The sequence below is a fragment of the Hyperolius riggenbachi genome, chromosome 12 (genome assembly GCF_040937935.1).
Source record: "Hyperolius riggenbachi isolate aHypRig1 chromosome 12, aHypRig1.pri, whole genome shotgun sequence".
Classification (NCBI taxonomy): domain Eukaryota; kingdom Metazoa; phylum Chordata; class Amphibia; order Anura; family Hyperoliidae; genus Hyperolius; species Hyperolius riggenbachi.
Genome location: NC_090657.1, coordinates 219,982,252 through 219,999,349, shown reverse-complemented (window position 1 = coordinate 219,999,349; position 17,098 = coordinate 219,982,252). Strand labels below are relative to the sequence as shown.

Sequence of the window (17,098 nt, the reverse complement as noted above, 5' to 3'; positions counted from 1 at the left end):
TGTGGAAGGTACTTTTAAACTGCAGGGCTGAATTTATTATGCCCCAGATGTGAGTAAAAGCGTACATGGGTATACTGGTAGTAATTTTAAACAGTTTAGCTACATCTTAACTATATCTGAGCAGATTCCTCCATTTTCTTAGTTTTAAGGTGGCCACATACAATAAAAATGATCCAATTTTATGGCAATTTGATCATTGGTTCTGAAAAAAAAAATCAAAAGCTTTCTGTTTGTTGTGAAATCTGATCAAATTTCCCGTTTTTTATTTAAAGGACAACTGAAGTGAGTGATATGGAGGCTTCCATATTTTCTTTAACACAATACCAGTTGCCCGGCAGTCCTGCTCCTCTGCCTGTAATACTTTTAGCCATAGACCTGAACAAGCATGCAGCAGATCAGGTCTTTGTAGAACAGAAACAAGCGTGCAACTAATCTTGACAAACACTTCTGCAGCCAAATAGATCCATCAGGGCTGCCAGGAAACTGGTATTGTTTAAAAGTAAATATGGTAACCTCCATATACCTCAGTTCAGTTATCATTTAAGACTGCACAATGCCCACAGCTTACAAACTAGACATTACAAATTATACATTAAAAACAGCCAACTGAATAAGATAAGAACCTCCCCAATCACAAACGCAAATCTGGAAGAGGAAGACCATAAACACATAATAGAAGATCAGAAGTGTTTGCTTTTTCTGATCAATTTTTATGAAAGATGAATGGTGTGGGGTAGATTGTCAATTACTTGATTTACAGACTAAATCTTTGAGTTTAATTTTTCATAACTGGGGAAAAATTTTACACATGGTACATTGGTAAAATTTTTAAAATGTTAGAAAAATTGATTGCAATTCTTAAAGTGAACCAGAGACAAAGCACCCTCATGTATTTTACCATATAGATCAGTGGGAACATTAGAGAAAACACCTACCCTTTTTTCTGTTTCATTCTGCACAGCTTGCTTCTAATCAGACCTGATAAAATCCCGACCTTAGCATTCAGTCTGGCTTTGCTATAATGATTCCTGAGCAGAGCCAGCAGGGGGCAGGCTTGGACTTAGACATGAGAGAACACAGACTGAGCTATAAATATTCCTGAACAAAGAGACTAAATGCTCAGTCGGATTTCATCAGGGCTGATTAGAAGCAAGCTGTGCAGTGCAGAATGAAGCAGAAAGCAACTTAGGCGTTTTCTCTAATGTTCCCACTGATCTATATGATAAAATACATGGAGCTTAGTCTCTTGTTCACTTTAAAATGAAGACAAAAAAGCGAGGACCTACAGTCTAGGTTCCATTGATAAATATGTGAAGGAAAGCGCCACAGAATTTGTAATATGTACAAGTGGTTAAGCGTTCCATCCTACTTTAAAGGACACTTGAAGGGAGGGGAATATGGAGGCTGACATTTCCTTTTAAACAATGCAAGTTGCTTGACAGCCCCCCAAACTGCCTCTGAAATAAAAAAATTGATAGTATTAACAAAATGGCCTCCCAAGACTGATCTGTGATAATTCGCAACCCCTCTAATACTCGTCAGACCCTGAACACGCAATATGAAGATTTTTGAATGTTTTAGCTGCATACTTCAGATTTCAGGCGTGCGATTCAAAAATGACTGTAGCCAGACATCAGCAGGACTGCCAGGCATCAGGCATTGTTTAAAATGTAATGACAGCCTCCTATCCCTCACATTGGTGCATAAAACACATGGACCTAAATAATTCCAAGTTGATGCAGGATTATGCCCATGTATGCCCCTTGTAATTGGTCTAATCACGTTTTACCTTGGTGGGATTTTGTTGATTTTCAAGATGCATAAATCTGCATACAAAGTGTGCATAATCCTGCATCAACTGAGCATTTACACCCCATGGGCCATACTCCGTTGCTTGGTTTGAAACTACAGAAGGGCCCAGACAGCCTATATATGAATTAGTGATGCTACAGTTGGCCCTGTTCTCCAAGATTATCTAGGCCGCCTTTTAGTTCAGCATTCATTGTAAAGCGCCACAGAAAAAGTTTCATAAACTCAGGAAGTGCTGCATTTGGATGACAGATCACATTACAAGGCATTAATATAAGGCAGTTTCCTCCTGGCATCCTACAAAAGGCACCAGTCCACTTAAAGCGGATCTGAGATGATAAACTAACTATAACAAGTAACCTGTCTATTTTATCTAAAGTTTAGATAGTTTACATAGCAAATCTAGCTGCAAACAGCTTCAATAGAATAGGATTATTTCTTCCCGTGATACAATGACAGCAGCCATGTTTGTAAACATTACAAACAGGCAAGCTTATCTGCATCTTCTGTGAAAAAAAAAACCTTATCCCCCCCCCCTCCCCTGGCTAGTAATGCCTCCTCCTGCCCAGACAGCTCCCATGAGCCCTTGCTACTGCCAAGGCTCTCTGAAAAACTGGGCGAGGCTTGTTTAGTTTATAGAGAATTAGAGTATTAAAACAAAAGCATTTGGCTTGAGGAATGCCCTATAAATAGGAAAGGAACACAATTATGCAATGAGTAAAAGTTCATCTCGGATCCACTAACTGCACAGACAGGTTCTCCCACTTCCTGGCACGCTACTTCTGATCACAACTGTTACCATGCATCCTTTAATGCTCAACAAATATGCTTTTAATGGAGCATTTTAAAATTATGGATTTGAACTTTTATAACACTGCAGCTTTTTGCAAACTGAAACCACACCTTCCTACAAAACCCCAAATCATGGCTGACAGCAGGGAGGCGGGACTTCCACTAGAAAACCATCTGCAGGCAACAGACCATGCAAGTGCACTGAGCTGCATTCAACCATCTCACAGCCACCCTGCTTCCATTCACAAGTACCAGAATGTGCGCAGCCACCCAAGCTCCCGCGCACAGCCATTCATAAAGGTTTACATAGCCCATCTTGCAAACTATTCCTGTGCTTTTGCCATTCTGCAGGCAAAATAATTTTGCTGTTTGCATAATAAGTAGTAGCAGATGTGCATATGATTTGCATCTGAATTGAATGCAAAGTGTGCAGAAAATCTATTTAGGTGCTGCACAGAGCTGGTGGTCATTTCGGATGCAGCCTTAGTGGTATGTGCTGGCATTCTCACTGTTCAACCAAATGCAAGTTACACTTTTGCTTAGCTGCTCCCAAGGTTTTAAAATTTAGGTTAGGTCACTTGCCCGGAGGTTTGCCTCACTGTGGCGCAAGTGTCTAGTATAATTATACTTTGCATTCAAACCATATTGGAAGCTAAAATTCCTCCTAGTTTAATAAATGTTAGCACTGGTCTTGGATGCAGGGCATGCATTTTTCAGTCTAGCAGAGGCGGTGTTTAGGGACGTGCAGCCTTTCCTCCCACCTTTTCTTAAAATTTTGCTGCCACAATTTAGTTAAACTAATTTAGTACTGCAGTCTTAAATCCCCTCTTGGAAATCCTGCTGCATATTTATATGGGTAGCATAAGTCACTGGGTAGCTGTACATCAATCAACCTAGATAAAGATTTAGTATTTATATAGCGACAGCTTCCGCAGCGCTGTTAAAGAGACACTGAAGCGAAAAAAAAAAGTGATAGACTGAATTAGTTGTATAGTACGATAACTAGAAGACTAGTAGCAAAGGAAATATTTTTATTATCAGTTAGTGTTTTATAGAACATTGCATCATTCTCTAATATTTGCAGTTTACACGCTACTCAGCATTCTAAATGTTTCTGGAGAGAAAAGGAAGATACAGTTTAGATGAGCTTCAGAAGACAGAGCTCACTGTGACTGAGTCAGAGCTCAATGGCTCTTTTGCCTAGATAACTAGTTTAACTCTTCCTGTACTAGAACCAATATTAGACTCACATCTGCTCCTAACGTTTTATTTCGTAGCTTACAACACTTTTTGCTTCAGTGTCTTTGTGAGCACCTGAGGGACAGTTGAATGACAAGACTGAACATGCATAATCTAATCCCTACCACAGAATCATAATACAGCCAACTTTAGGGGTAGCCAACAAACATCTGTAGGTTTTTGGGATGTGGCAGGAAACCAGAGTGCCTGGAGGAAAACCTACACAGGGAGAACATACAAACTCAGTGCAGATAGTGCAGATGGCTGGGATCCAGTGCTGCAAGGCAAGCCACTTTGACATTACCAGCATCTACACGCCACAGGTGTGATGTGTTGCAGATGACCAGAACAAGCTTTATACCTTCTTGAAGAGAACAATGCTGTCCTTTGTAACTTCATACTTGGAGAAGGCAGCATCATCAGATGTGATACCGAACTGGAGATCATCCACTGCCTCAGCTGCCTGCAGGAACACCTTAGTCAGGGCTGACTCTGGATCCTATTTGGAATCATAAGGGGAGAAAAAAAAATTCAGTTAGCACAGTTCTGGTACAAACCACCATTTTGGTTATTAGCTATGCCAAATCCCCCTCTACACTGCAGGCAGTCTCTGGCCTCATGCAGGCCTGGCTACATGGACATAGGTTGGTCTATCAGGCCTGGGTTTACCTCACAGGAGCCTATAGGCACAGATGTCCCAGCACCCGACTCCCCCTCCAATAACCGACAAATCCCCACAAGTGTGCTGGCTGTCCCAGCTGTCCTTTCTCCCCAACTCCCAGTGCCCCTCAGCATTAGGTAGCCAGAAGTATCCTCAATATTAAGCAGCTAGACGTGCCTCCAAGTATTAGGTAGCTAGATAACCCTCAGTATTAAAGAGAGAAGCGAGAATAAAACTCGTTTCAGCTCTTATATTCAGCAGGGGCATGTGTGCCCCTGCTAAAACGCTGCTATCCCACGGCTGAACGGGGGTCCTTTACCTCCCAAATCCACTCCGTTCTTTGCGGGGATCTCTTCCTGGGGAGGCAGGGCTAATGGCCGCAGCCCTGCCTTACACATCTGTCAGCACGTATCTCCGCTTCTCTGTCTTCCTTCACTGAGAGGGGCGGGGAGAGGCGGCGGTGCGCCGCTGATAGACGCGCTGTGAGGCAGGGCTGCAGCAGTTAGCCCTGCCTCAACAGCAGCAAATTCTACGACCAAGTTGGCCGTTGATTTTGCAGGGGGGGGATTTGGGAGGTAAGGGACCCCCATTTAGCCGCGGGATAGCAGTTAGCATGTGTGCCCCTGCTAACTATGAGCTCTGAAGCGAGATTTATTCTCGCTTCAGAGTCTCTTTAAGTAGCTAGAGGTGACTCCAACTGAAGGGAGATCTCAGTGGAATGCTGAGAGCAGGGTGAGTAACCTCATCTACACTCAGGACTCTGCATAAGTAAGGCAGGAAGGAGGCACTAGACGAGGGGAGTGGGCTGCCTTTCCATCAGGCACCTGTAGGCATGTGCCTACAGTGCCTTATAAATCCAGCCCTGCCTGCTATGACCATCAGATTGCATTTCTGACTGTCAGCTCAGTATCTCTGCAGCCATCTTTCGCAGTCAGATTTCTACATATAATTTGTAGGTACACGAGTGTGTGCAGGAAAAGTAGGTGAACACCGCTAAACCCCTCACCTCTGTAACAGTGCACAACCAGGTGAGCAAGGCCCAGAAATATACAAGAGGAGAAAGGTGTGCACTTATCCAGAGATCTAAATCTTTATTTCAGGACATAATACAAGCACAGGCATCACATCACTGGCATGTTCCGGACTACATCAGTCCTTATTCATAGCTATGAAACATGTCAGTGATGTGATGCTTGAGCTTGTATTATTGGATAGGTCCTGAAAGATTTGGCACGCGGTGACAGTGCGGACCTCTCCCGCACGCGGTGACAGTGCGGACCTTTCTCGTACGTGAGCAGGTGACAGTGCGGACCTCTCCTACACGAGCATGTGAGTTCTTGCTCACATACATGCCTTTCAGAAATTACCCTTTATGCGTTTTCTTCAAGAGATCACAACATTGTTAAAATACTGTAGAATATGGGATAGTGTGAAAAGTGTTCTGCATTTCCCCAACAGCGTGGAAATTGTGGCTTTAGTAGATTCTATCTGGCTATAATTCATACAGGAATGAGTGACGCAGAGACATGAAAGCCAATTTGTTACTAGAAGAAAAAAAGTATCCTGTACTGAGCTTGTCTAAAAACACATTTGCAATTACAGTGACACTAACCTTTAGAAAGTAACTTACCTGGGACTTCTACCAGCCACCTGCAGCGGTCCTGTGCCCCTACCAGTGCTCAACGAACCCCCGGTCCCTCACAGCAGCAAAGTTTAGTTTGCACTGGGCCTGCGCGGTACTGCCCACGCATGTCATTCTGTGCAGGGAGCTCCCAGCATCAGGAGCACGAAGGACATGTGCGGCTAGTGCCACCCAGGTGCAGTGGCCCACCGACTCGAAAGCAGCAAGGAATCGGATCGGAGGACTGTTGAGTACCAGTGCAGGCACAGAGCTGCAGGGGGCTGGCAGAAGCCCCAGGAAAGTTAGTTTAGGTTCCCTTTAAGGGTGGAGCAAGTCAAGTATTTTACAGTATAAGATGGCATGTTAGATTCCATAAGGGCTGCTGAACTCAGAAAATAAAATGGGAACAGAGGGGTTTTGGTCATTTTTCATTTTTGCAAACCATTTTTACAACCAATCTGTCATGATATTTTTACTTTAACTACCTAAAGACTGCTTAACACCAATGGGCATGATCAAGGCATCAGCCCCACCTAACACCAATTGGTGTCAAGTCCTGGGGCGGGGATTTGCAGATCGCACGCGCATCTCCGCATGGATGACAGCTCCACCATCAGTCTCCCAGTGGTGATCACCGCTAGAAGACTGTTAGACAACGAAAAAGCCATCTAATTAGTACAGCGCTGCGATGTAAGGCAGCGCTGTACTGAGGACAGCAGTGTGACACGGCTGTCCCTCTGAGTGGCAAGGCAGCGATCTGCTGTATTACGCTGAAGCCTATGACAGCCAATCGCACTGATTGGCTGGAAGGGGAGGAAGGGTAGACATAGGTAATTGAGAAAAAAAAAATAGTTTAAAAATAAAACATTGCTGGCGTGATCAGACCCCACCAGAGAGCTCTGTTTGTGGGGAGAAAAGGGGGGGGGGAATCACTTGTGTGCCGAGTTGTGCAGCCCTGCAGCAAGGCCTTAAAGCTGCAGTGGCCCAATTAAGAAAAACAGCCTGGCCACCAGGGGGTTTAAGCCCAGGGTCCTCAAGTGGTTAATGCAGATTTTAGCCCTGTTCTATTTTGTATGCAGGAATAAATTTTTACATAGAAGATTCTGGTCCAAGTGTTATTTCAATAACAGGTAACAGTTAGAGATCTGTATTAAGGGTTATGGTGGGCTAGAAATGCATATAACTGAATCAGGGAGAAGAAATGCTTAGAGTGTATACAACTAGGTTATCTGGTATTGTATAGACACTAGCAGGTGGAGTGCCTTTAAAGGCAGACTGACCCAGGCAGTTTGAAGACTTGAAAGAGTGGTCCTTACCTTGAAGAAACCAATAACTACAACTTCGCTGGCATCGACCAGAGCAGATACCGCAGCAAGATCAGCAAGGGTGGTTGCAGCTGGTCCAGTGCGCTTCTTCAGCCAGTTGACTATATCTATTGCTTCTCTGCCAGCTATAAAAAAAAAAAGCCATTTTTATTGAAAAGACAATAGTACAATGGGTCAAAATAATTCAAAGAGAAGGATCAGTCAATGGCAAACTTGCACTTGAATGTGCACACAAGTTATGCCTCCACCACTGCTCATGCATCTAATACTGCTCTGGCCATCTATAGTCCCATCTCCAGTGCTGCTGTAGATCATATGAGGCTATAATCTGCTTCAGTGTAAGCTTGTGGGCAGCATGGTGGCGTAATGGTTAGTGCTCTCGCCTAGCATCGCTGGGTCCCCGGGTTCAAATCCCAGCCAGGTCAACATCTACAAGGAGTTTGGAGAAAACCCACGCAGACACGAGAACATACAGGCAACTCCAGTTTCCTCCCACATCCCAAAAACACAAGTTAAAATGTGGATTTAGACTCGCTTCAGTCTCTTTAACTTATGTATTTATGTTAAGCACTATAGCTAGTGCTAAAACGCTGCATCAAAACGATGAGTTACACCCCCAAATCCCCTGTGCAAAATACACAACTTTCTTGGTTGTGGATTCTGCTGCGCATGGAGGCAGAGCCTTGAGCTGCAGCTCTGCCTCCATGCGCATCAATCTGCCAGCAGATCTCCGCCTCTCCCCCGCCCCTCTCAGTGAATGAAGACAGAGGGGCAGGGAGAGGTGGCGATCAGCGGGGATTGTCACATGAAGAGGCAGAGCTACAGCCCTAAGCTCTGCCTCATGCAGGAAGCTCTCCCCACACTTAGCACAGCGGATTTGGGGGGTATAAACCCTTCGTTTTGCCGCAGGGATGCGGCTTTTAGCACAAGCTATAGTGCTTAACATAAATAGAAGTTAAAATGTGGACTTAGGCTCGCTTCAGAGTCTCTTTAATTGGCTTTGCCCTAAATTGGCCTAGACGGATACATGCACTATACGATACATACATAGACATTACTATGGAAGGAACTAGATTGTGAGCCCCTCTGAGGGTCAGTTAGTGGCAAGATAATACACACTGTTCAGCGCTGCACAATATGTCAGCGCTATATAAATAGCGTTCCTGAAAAAAAACCTACAGCAAAGTCAGCCAAGCAACTATTCCAAAATATACATAAAAAAAGCCAACTGAATAAGATAAGTACCTCCCCAATCAAATGCAAATCCTGAAACGGAAGACCATAAAAACTCCCATGTTACATGAAGTTACATTTGTAACCAGGACAGCACATTTAACCACTTAACGACCGCCTAACGCCCATAGGCGTCAGCGGTCCATGCAGCTCCGATCAGAAGAAAATCCTGTGGTCCTTAAGTGGTTAAAGGGATCCAAACTGCTTTCTTTCTACAGTTTGTCCTGATTTCTAATAGCTGTAGGAACTGCCATTTCCCCCCTCCCATTTTTTCAGCCAGGTGAAGGTGTGACTAAAAGTATGACTCCTCTAAACATTTTGAAGCACTGTTCCATCTTCCCGCCACCCCCAAATTAAAGCTCTTGTTTGCCCATTGCTACTGCAAGTTAAAGCTATACGTATCTGCCTTTTCTGTGGACAGTAGGCCATGGAAATGGGGTAAAAAAAATCCTCTAAACATTTAAAAGCGGTAGTTCAAATACAGTGCCCTCTATTTGTACTTCCGCTTTCACTGCAGTGACACAGGAAGTTATACACGGATGCCGGGAGGCGGAGAAGATGCCAGGAGCCAGCTTCAGGTAATGTATACCTGCATCGATCGTACACCTCTAGCGATGCGCTCCCTACCCGCGGGCAAGCGACGGTAATTTCCTGCACGAAGCGAGCGACGGGACCGATTTTGGGATGAAAATCGAAATTTTGCATTTAGTGTGAACAATTTGACAGCAGATTCGATCCCAGTGATCGAATCTGTCATCGGCGGGTAATCGGTCTAGTGTATGGCCAGCTTAATGCTGGGAATGAACAGTACGTTAGTTTCTGTACCGTGTATCAAGCAGCTGATGCCTGGAGCTGATAATCAGCAGGTCCGATGACCCCGCTCGATCCCCCCCCCCCCCCCCCCCAGACAATGGCGGGGAATCGAGCGGCAGATAAGGAAGCTCCGGCGGGGACGAGCGGGAATCGATCCCGGGTGGCCGCAGGGACACACGGGAGTCGGTCCGGCGGCTAATCGAGCCGCTGGATCGCTCAGTGTATGCCCAGCATAAGGGAGGAGATGACATCAGGATTGGCTTCAAGACAGAATTAAAATGGAGAATCCTAAGACGGATTCTCTTACTATAGAAAAAAAAAAAATTCACCCAAATAAAACCATGGACAGTGCAATACACATGTTAAGTAGAGCCAGTATCTACTTGTTTTTTTTTTAGATATGGACATTTAAAAAGCAAGAAACCTAAACTGCCATGTCTCCAATAGAATGTATTTGAGAATATTTTTTCACATCACTATAACTTAGAATGGAATGCATTTCATGTAAACTACATACAATGGGGAGTTTTTGTATTCCTTTTCACTTACTGAAATAGGAACAGAAGACACTGCAGTCACTGCCATTTTTCCAATGGTTACCAGAGCTGAGGCCACTCCCACCAGCTACCCATTCGGCTGTTGATACCAAGCTGGGTCAGGAGGTGGTGAAAGGTGGGGGTGGCCACAGCTTCAGAATAGTAAAAACCACCACAGCTTTGCTGAGGGGGTGGAGTTTATCATTAATGAATGGGCAAGAATAAGATTAACCCTACAACTCCGATCCCGGCAACAGCAAGAGCGCCTTGCAGGCTGTTTTTCAGAAGTACTCTTAAAGAGGAACTGTAACGTCAAAAATGTCCCCTGGGGGGTACTCCCCTCGGGTGGGGGAAGCCTCCGGATCCTAATGAGGCTTCCCACGCCGTCCTCCGTCCCTCAGGGGGCTCGCTGCAGCCCTCCGTGCAAAATGACGTCATTTACCTTCCTGGCTCCTGCGCAGGCGCTCTGACGGCTGTCTGCTCCGAAGTAGGCGGAAATACCCGATCGCCGTCGGGTCTGCTCTACTGCGCAGGCGCAAGTTTCAGGCGCCTGCGCAGTAGAGCGGACCCGACTGAGATCGGGTATTTCCGTCTACTTCGGAGCCGAGAGCAGCCACAGCGCCCCCGCTGGAGCCAGCAAAGGTAAATATTGAATTTACAGTCGGGTCTGTCGCCGGCTGTTCAGAGGGCTGCGGCGAGACATCCGTGGGACAGAGGACGGCGTGGGAAGCCTCAATAGGATCCGGAGGCTTCCCCCACCCGAGGCGAGTACCCCCCAGGGGATGTTTCTGATGTTACAGAGTCTCTTTAAAGGACCACAATCCAGAAGATTGCTTTTCTATGTAACTTACAGCAGGTAGTAGAAATCTGACAGAACCGACAGGTTTTGGACTAGCCCATCTCCTCATGGGGATTCTCAAGGTTTTGTTTAATTTCAAAAGCACTTAGTGAAAGGCAGTTGCTCTGTGGTGCAACTGCCAAAGTGTGCAGCTAGCATATAGGCTGGCCAGCTTTTTTTTTTTTACTACACACTTTCAAGGAGTGTCTTTATAAAGAATAAAGGCCATGCTGAAATCCCCCAGGAGGAGATTGACTAGCTAAAAAAAAAAAAACCTGTCGGTAACGTCAGGTTTCTACTACCTGCTGTAAGTGACAGCAACAGGACAAAATTCATGGCTCATTTTACTCTGGAAGACATGTACTTTTTTGTATAGGTTTATATGTATTTTAAATGTTAAGATTTTAACAATAGTGGTCCTTTAACCTGGTAAATTGCTTAATGGGGAAAAAAAATCCCAATAGTAAACCAAATTACCTGAGTATTCTTTAGGGGAAGACTTGTCGCCACCCTTAAAGAACTTTATTGTTGGGTATCCTCGCACGCCAAAGTCCTGAGCCAGCTCCGACTCCTCTGTGGCATCTACCTTTGCCAACCTGATTTTCTTCAAGTCTTCGTCCTTCAGCATCTTTGCAGCCTTTTCATATTCAGGAGCAAGGGCCTTGCAGTGCCCACACCAGGGAGCGTCTGGAAAACAAAACAAAATTCACAGTTAAAGTGGTATTGTTACGATAAAAATCTAATTTTAACAGCAACTGGTCTGAGTGTTTTAAGTGATAATTATGCTAATCCTGCAAAACTTTCTGCTGTTAGGATTTGGAGTTATCACATACTTAAGGAGCACTGGCCCTTTAATAGCCATTGCCATTCAGTTGAATGCAGGGGTTATTTTTATCTATAATATATTCCACTTCCATTTCCCTGCCTAGCTGCGTATCTGAAACACTATCCCCTGCTCACTTGTGTTTACAAGCAAGGCTGAGGTGACTGATTGGAGGAGAAAAAATGCAGTTCCTAGTATACACCTCAGTGGGAGTGTCTGAAGCCTCTGGGAGGAGGGCAGCTAATGAATACACAATGAGAAAGAAGGGAGGGGGAACAAGAGTCAGGGAGGATATGATGTCAGCATTAGCTTGGCAAGATGGCCACTGCCTAGAATAGGATTTTCTGCTGTTCCTTTATAAAATTCACAGGAATCATTACGTGGCTAGCACAATACATCTGTTATACAAGTAGAACTACTGTATTAACATATGTGTTTTTATTTCTAGGTTAGCATGGGTGTTGCTTTGTCTTTAAAGACAGCCCAATCCAGTAAGACGTCGAAATGCCAGGTTCAGGACTACAAGTCAGTTCTGGGGCAGGGGAGCCAAGCACCTCCTACAGGCCGCTTCTGATCCTGTGAGTGGTTAAGCTCAAGTTGGAAACAGCCATGGCAGGGACCCAGACAAAGCAAAGTCTAGGCAGACAGCACCACATTAAACACTCATTAAAAGCCTTACACAAAGCAGTCTGCGCCAGACAAGACTTTTACTTTAATACCCAGCCCTTAACGGACAGCTGTGCTGCACCAGCTTGTGTATTCCTCTGGGAGGCAGTGTGCTGCAGACTGAACATGTGCTACTCAGAGCAGCATTCTGATCAATGTCATATGGCGAAGTCCTCATACAATGACAACACAAGTGCCAGTAAAACAAATGAGCGTGTGATGAGGCAGTCAGACTGCAGTAATTGTGAGGGACCACACAAGAGTGGTTAAAAAGTCTAAAAATTAGGCTCTGCAACATCCCAGTACATTCATTTTACCATTCCTAGTAAACAGTCACATGGTAAAAGTTTCAGAGAGATGCAAATCATTCTGAGTTGCTGCAGGATTATGCAGTTTGTAAGCAAAATGTATACAGCTTGAAAAGGGGCCAATTGTATTCCACATTTGCATACAGAATTTTCATAATCCTGCCTGGAGCAATTTGCAACTCCATGACTGCCCCTACTGCTTACACCAAGAACCTGCTCAGGTACTGCTGAAGTGCTTCAAGTGGACCTGAACTCAGAAGAAACATTTGTTACAACTTATACAAATTATGAAATACATCTGCAGTGTGTCTAATTCCTGCTGTCATGGAAGCAGACAGGGTTAACATTCTGTGTTTACAAATTAGCTGCTCTGCCAAGACAGCTGAAACAGCTAAGGGACCACATTTCTGTTGTGATGGGGGAATTAGACTGGCTAAACTACATCCATACATTTCTCAGTTTTCCTTCTGTCCTGTGCAGACTTCAGGTCACATGGGCAGCTGAAAGTGCAGAGAGTCCTGCTCATAGGGCTGTCAATAAGATGCAAATGTATGCAGCTGGAAAACTGGCCTGTCCATCCCCCATCTATTATAATCACATCTCATACAGATATACATGCTGTAGCCATTTTTACTACCAATAAAGGCAGGGTAACAGTTTAGTCTTATATGGTAACAGTGACTTATCTATGGGAAACTGACTAGGCGCAGTGATGGCCAACCTTGGCACTCCAGCTGTGGTGGAACTACAAGTCCCATAAGGCATTGTAATTCTGTGACAGCTCTAAGCATAACTCAGGGAGGCAAAGGCATGATGGGATTTGTAGTCTTGTGACAGCCGGAGTGCCAATGTTAGCCACTGGACTAGGGTAAGGACAACTTTAAGCGAGACGTGGCTAGTGAGTAACCGGTCATACGGTGCCTCCTGAATAGGTCAGCCTATACATGTTCCCAACTAGGTGCCATTTTTCCCTAGCAACAAAAAACACAATCTCCCAACTAACATGTCCCGCTGAAAGTAGATCCCCAGTAACTGCATCCCAATGTATAGCATGCTCACGTTAAAGTGATCCTCCGGACTAAACATTGACTCAGCAGCACTGAAGAGGCTTGGTGTTTCTTTAACAGTTTCACGGCATCAGAACTTTGTTTCTCTTATACAAGCCTCATTTTTAGCTGCACAGAAGAAAACTGCCCAGGCATTTTGCCCCTGATGCTGTGCAAAGCATGATGGGATTTCTGATGTTCTCATTCTGCTGTTTTAGTGCAATTTGTTTTTTTTACATTTTGAATTTGACATTTGAAGCCTAGCGTATGCAGCTGGGAGGAGTTATCAGGACACAGGACAGTTGGAACTGTGTCTCATGCTCCCTGTCACCTCCTTTCAACCAAAAAGATGGCTGCCCCCATGAATCACAAACATTTGCCTGTTCTTTTAAAACAGGGTGGGTAAGAGATTATATTATCCATCTATTTTAATTAACATAACTAATGTAACTTGACAGTATGTTTGTTTAGGCTGAAGTTCCCCTTTTAGAATAATAGCAGGAAATTCATTTCAGGTCACAAATGTAATAGTGTGAGCTGCTGATTGCTGAGGTTTGCTGTGTACACCCCTAGATTCCAATAAGAGGACCTCACAGTGGAAGGGGCTGGCGCAAAATACTTTGCATGCAAATTTTGGAAGCGAACATCCTCCCTTTAGTGTAGGTGTGCAGCACCGGTCTCATCTGTAACAAGTGCAAGTGTGTCTAAGCGGCCCTGCAACTATGCAGCTGTCAGGGGCAGCTTGGTTTAGAGGAGCTGCCATTCCTCTACTGTACATCCCAAATGGTCAGCCACATTTTAGTTTGTTGGTCAGTACATGTTTACTTCAGGCCACTCACATATAGCTGGAGTTTCCCTCTAAACCAGGGGTAGGGAACCTATGGTTCAGGAGACAGATGTGGCTCATTTGATGGCTGCATCTGGCTTACAGAGAAATCAGTAGGGGTTTATTCACTAAGCTACACTGCTCAAGCAGCACAGCTTAGTGTGGCAGTGCAAGTAACATTTTCAAAGCCGTGCACGCTACTACTGTAGCGTACACTACTAACTTACTCCCCCAAAAGTAATGCAGCTCCAATTGTCCCACTCTGGGCCCTGTCAAGTCCAGTGACTTTGTAGGATGAGATCCCTGCACTTTGATTGGCCCAATAGGCTGCCTGTCACTCAACCCCTAAGTCAGCTAGCTAATTGTACAAGCTGTTAGTATTTGTCCTGTCTGGCCCTCAGAAATTACTGATGTTGCCGAAACCCAAGATCGATCTCTCTCGGCACTGGAATACACTCACCTCAAACCTTTTGCACCGAGTAGAGAGGTGGCAGCATCCCAAAAGGACACCCTCAAACTACCCCCCTGTAAACTGTCAGAAAAGTCAGAGAAGCATTCTCATTAAGCATGTGACAAAGTTCCTGAGATTGCTCAGGGTTATATTCTGTGGCCAGTGTAGGCATGAAGAACATTTCCAGCTAAGGGAAAAGCAATCTCAAAATACCAGCCTGCATTTGCAACAATAAAACCACCCATAGTGCAGGATCTTGCTTGAAGGAATTAAAAGCCAATCTTAAAGGGAAGGTTCAAGCAAAATAAAAAAATGAGTTTCACTTACCTGGGGCTTCTACCAGCCCCATGCAGCCATCCTGTGCCCTCGTAGCCACTCACTGCTGCTCCAGTCCCCCGCTGGCAGCTTGCCGACCTGGGAGGTCGGCGGGTTGCATTGCATACATTTTTACGCATTCCCGCTAGTGCAGGAACATTAACACATACATTTTTACGCGTTAGTAGTTCAATGCGTAAAAATGTACGCATTGAACCACTAACGCGTAAAAAGGTATATGTTAATGTTCCTGCACTAGCGGGAATGCGTAAAAATGTACGCAATGTGGCCCACCGACCTCCGAGGTCGGCAAGCTGCCAGCGGGGGACTGGAGCAGCAGTGAGTGGCTATGAGGGCACAGGATGGCTGCATGGGGCTGGTAGAAGCCCCAGGTAAGTGAAACTCATTTTTTTATTTTGCTTGGATCTTCCCTTTAAGGGGCCCATACACTGGTCAATTTCAGCCATAAATCAGATTCTATAGAATTGATTGATCGATTGGAAATGGATTCTATCAAATCTATCAATCGAATTTTTTAACAAGATGGAAATCTAGGTTGATCTGATGGCAGCAGATTGATGGCCCATAGAGTTGCATTGGATCTAATGGTCCAAGCAATCATTTAGATAGATTTCCAATAGATTTAATTCTGAAATCTATTGGAAATCTGTTCCTAGTGTGTGGCACACATCAGATAGATTCCGGTCAGATTCAACTTGACAGGCATCTGACAAATTTGATCGTCGAATCTGCTGTAAATCTATAAGTGTATGGCCACCTTTAAAGAGTAACTGTCGGGCATAAAAAATAAATATTTTTATCTGGCAAAAAAGGATCTTAATCAGGCAATCCAAGAGTTAAAAAAAAAAAAAAAAATCACTGTTACTTTTCTTGTTGATAAAATCATTCCCCAGTTTACCCAACTTATCTGGTATACAAAAAAAAAGTTGCAGGGCATGCTGGGCTGTCCTTTATTGCTTCTATACTTCCCCTCAGACTTAACTAATGCAGCCTGATTGGCTGAAGCCTCTTTCCTCCTGTTTTCCCCTCCCACACCTCTGTTCCTCTCTGATTGGCCAATATTTCTCATGCTGAGAATGCACTTCCTATAGTGAAGGGCTGGCAAACCAGGCAGAGGATAGCAATGAGGACAGGACATGAGAATTGGATTCAAAATAGCCAGAGTTAAGATGGGAAATGATAAAGATTTTCTTTACTGTAGAAGAGCCACAAAAATCAAAATGTGGACAGTGCAATACATATGTTGTATAAGTAGCGGAAGTATTCATCTACTTAGGTTTTTTCTGAGATAGTATGGCTGGCAGCTCCTCTTTAAACAAGCGACACCCATGATAACTTAGAAATAAAACAGAAGTAGATAAATACTAGTTCTACTTACATAACAGAAGTATTGCACTGTCCATGTTAGGATTCCTGTGAATTTTATAAAGGAAAAGCAGAGAATTCCATTCTAGACAGTTTCCATCTTGGTTACCTTTGAATGAAGCTAATCCTGACATTTCCTCCCTCACTCTTTTCTCCTCTTGCTAATTGTGTATTCGTTACCCGCCCTCCCCCCACAGTCTTTAAACACTCACACTGAGGTCTATACTATGAAGTGCACTGTCTTATGTCATTAGGAGGGGGAAAGGGAAGAGGAGGAATATATTATAGATAGACCCCCAGCATGCAACTGTTTTGCCAGCCGATGGCAATGGCAATTATAGGACCAGTGCTCTGAAGGTGTGTGATAACTCCAAACCATAACCGCAGAAAACGTTTTGAATGCAGGATTA

General features: G+C 44.4%; 1 protein-coding gene across 1 annotated transcript in view; it reads right to left on the bottom strand.

The window, feature by feature from the left end:
- P4HB (prolyl 4-hydroxylase subunit beta) overlaps positions 1–17,098 on the bottom strand; it is a 37,990-nt gene that overhangs the window by 12,261 nt on the left and 8,631 nt on the right. Inside the window, exons 2-4 of the mRNA XM_068263208.1 lie at positions 11,345–11,554; positions 7,439–7,572; positions 4,202–4,339 (exon numbers count right to left, since the gene is read on the bottom strand). Coding sequence (XP_068119309.1) covers positions 4,202–4,339; positions 7,439–7,572; positions 11,345–11,554 — 482 coding nt within the window. The remainder of the gene's footprint in view (positions 1–4,201; positions 4,340–7,438; positions 7,573–11,344; positions 11,555–17,098) is intronic.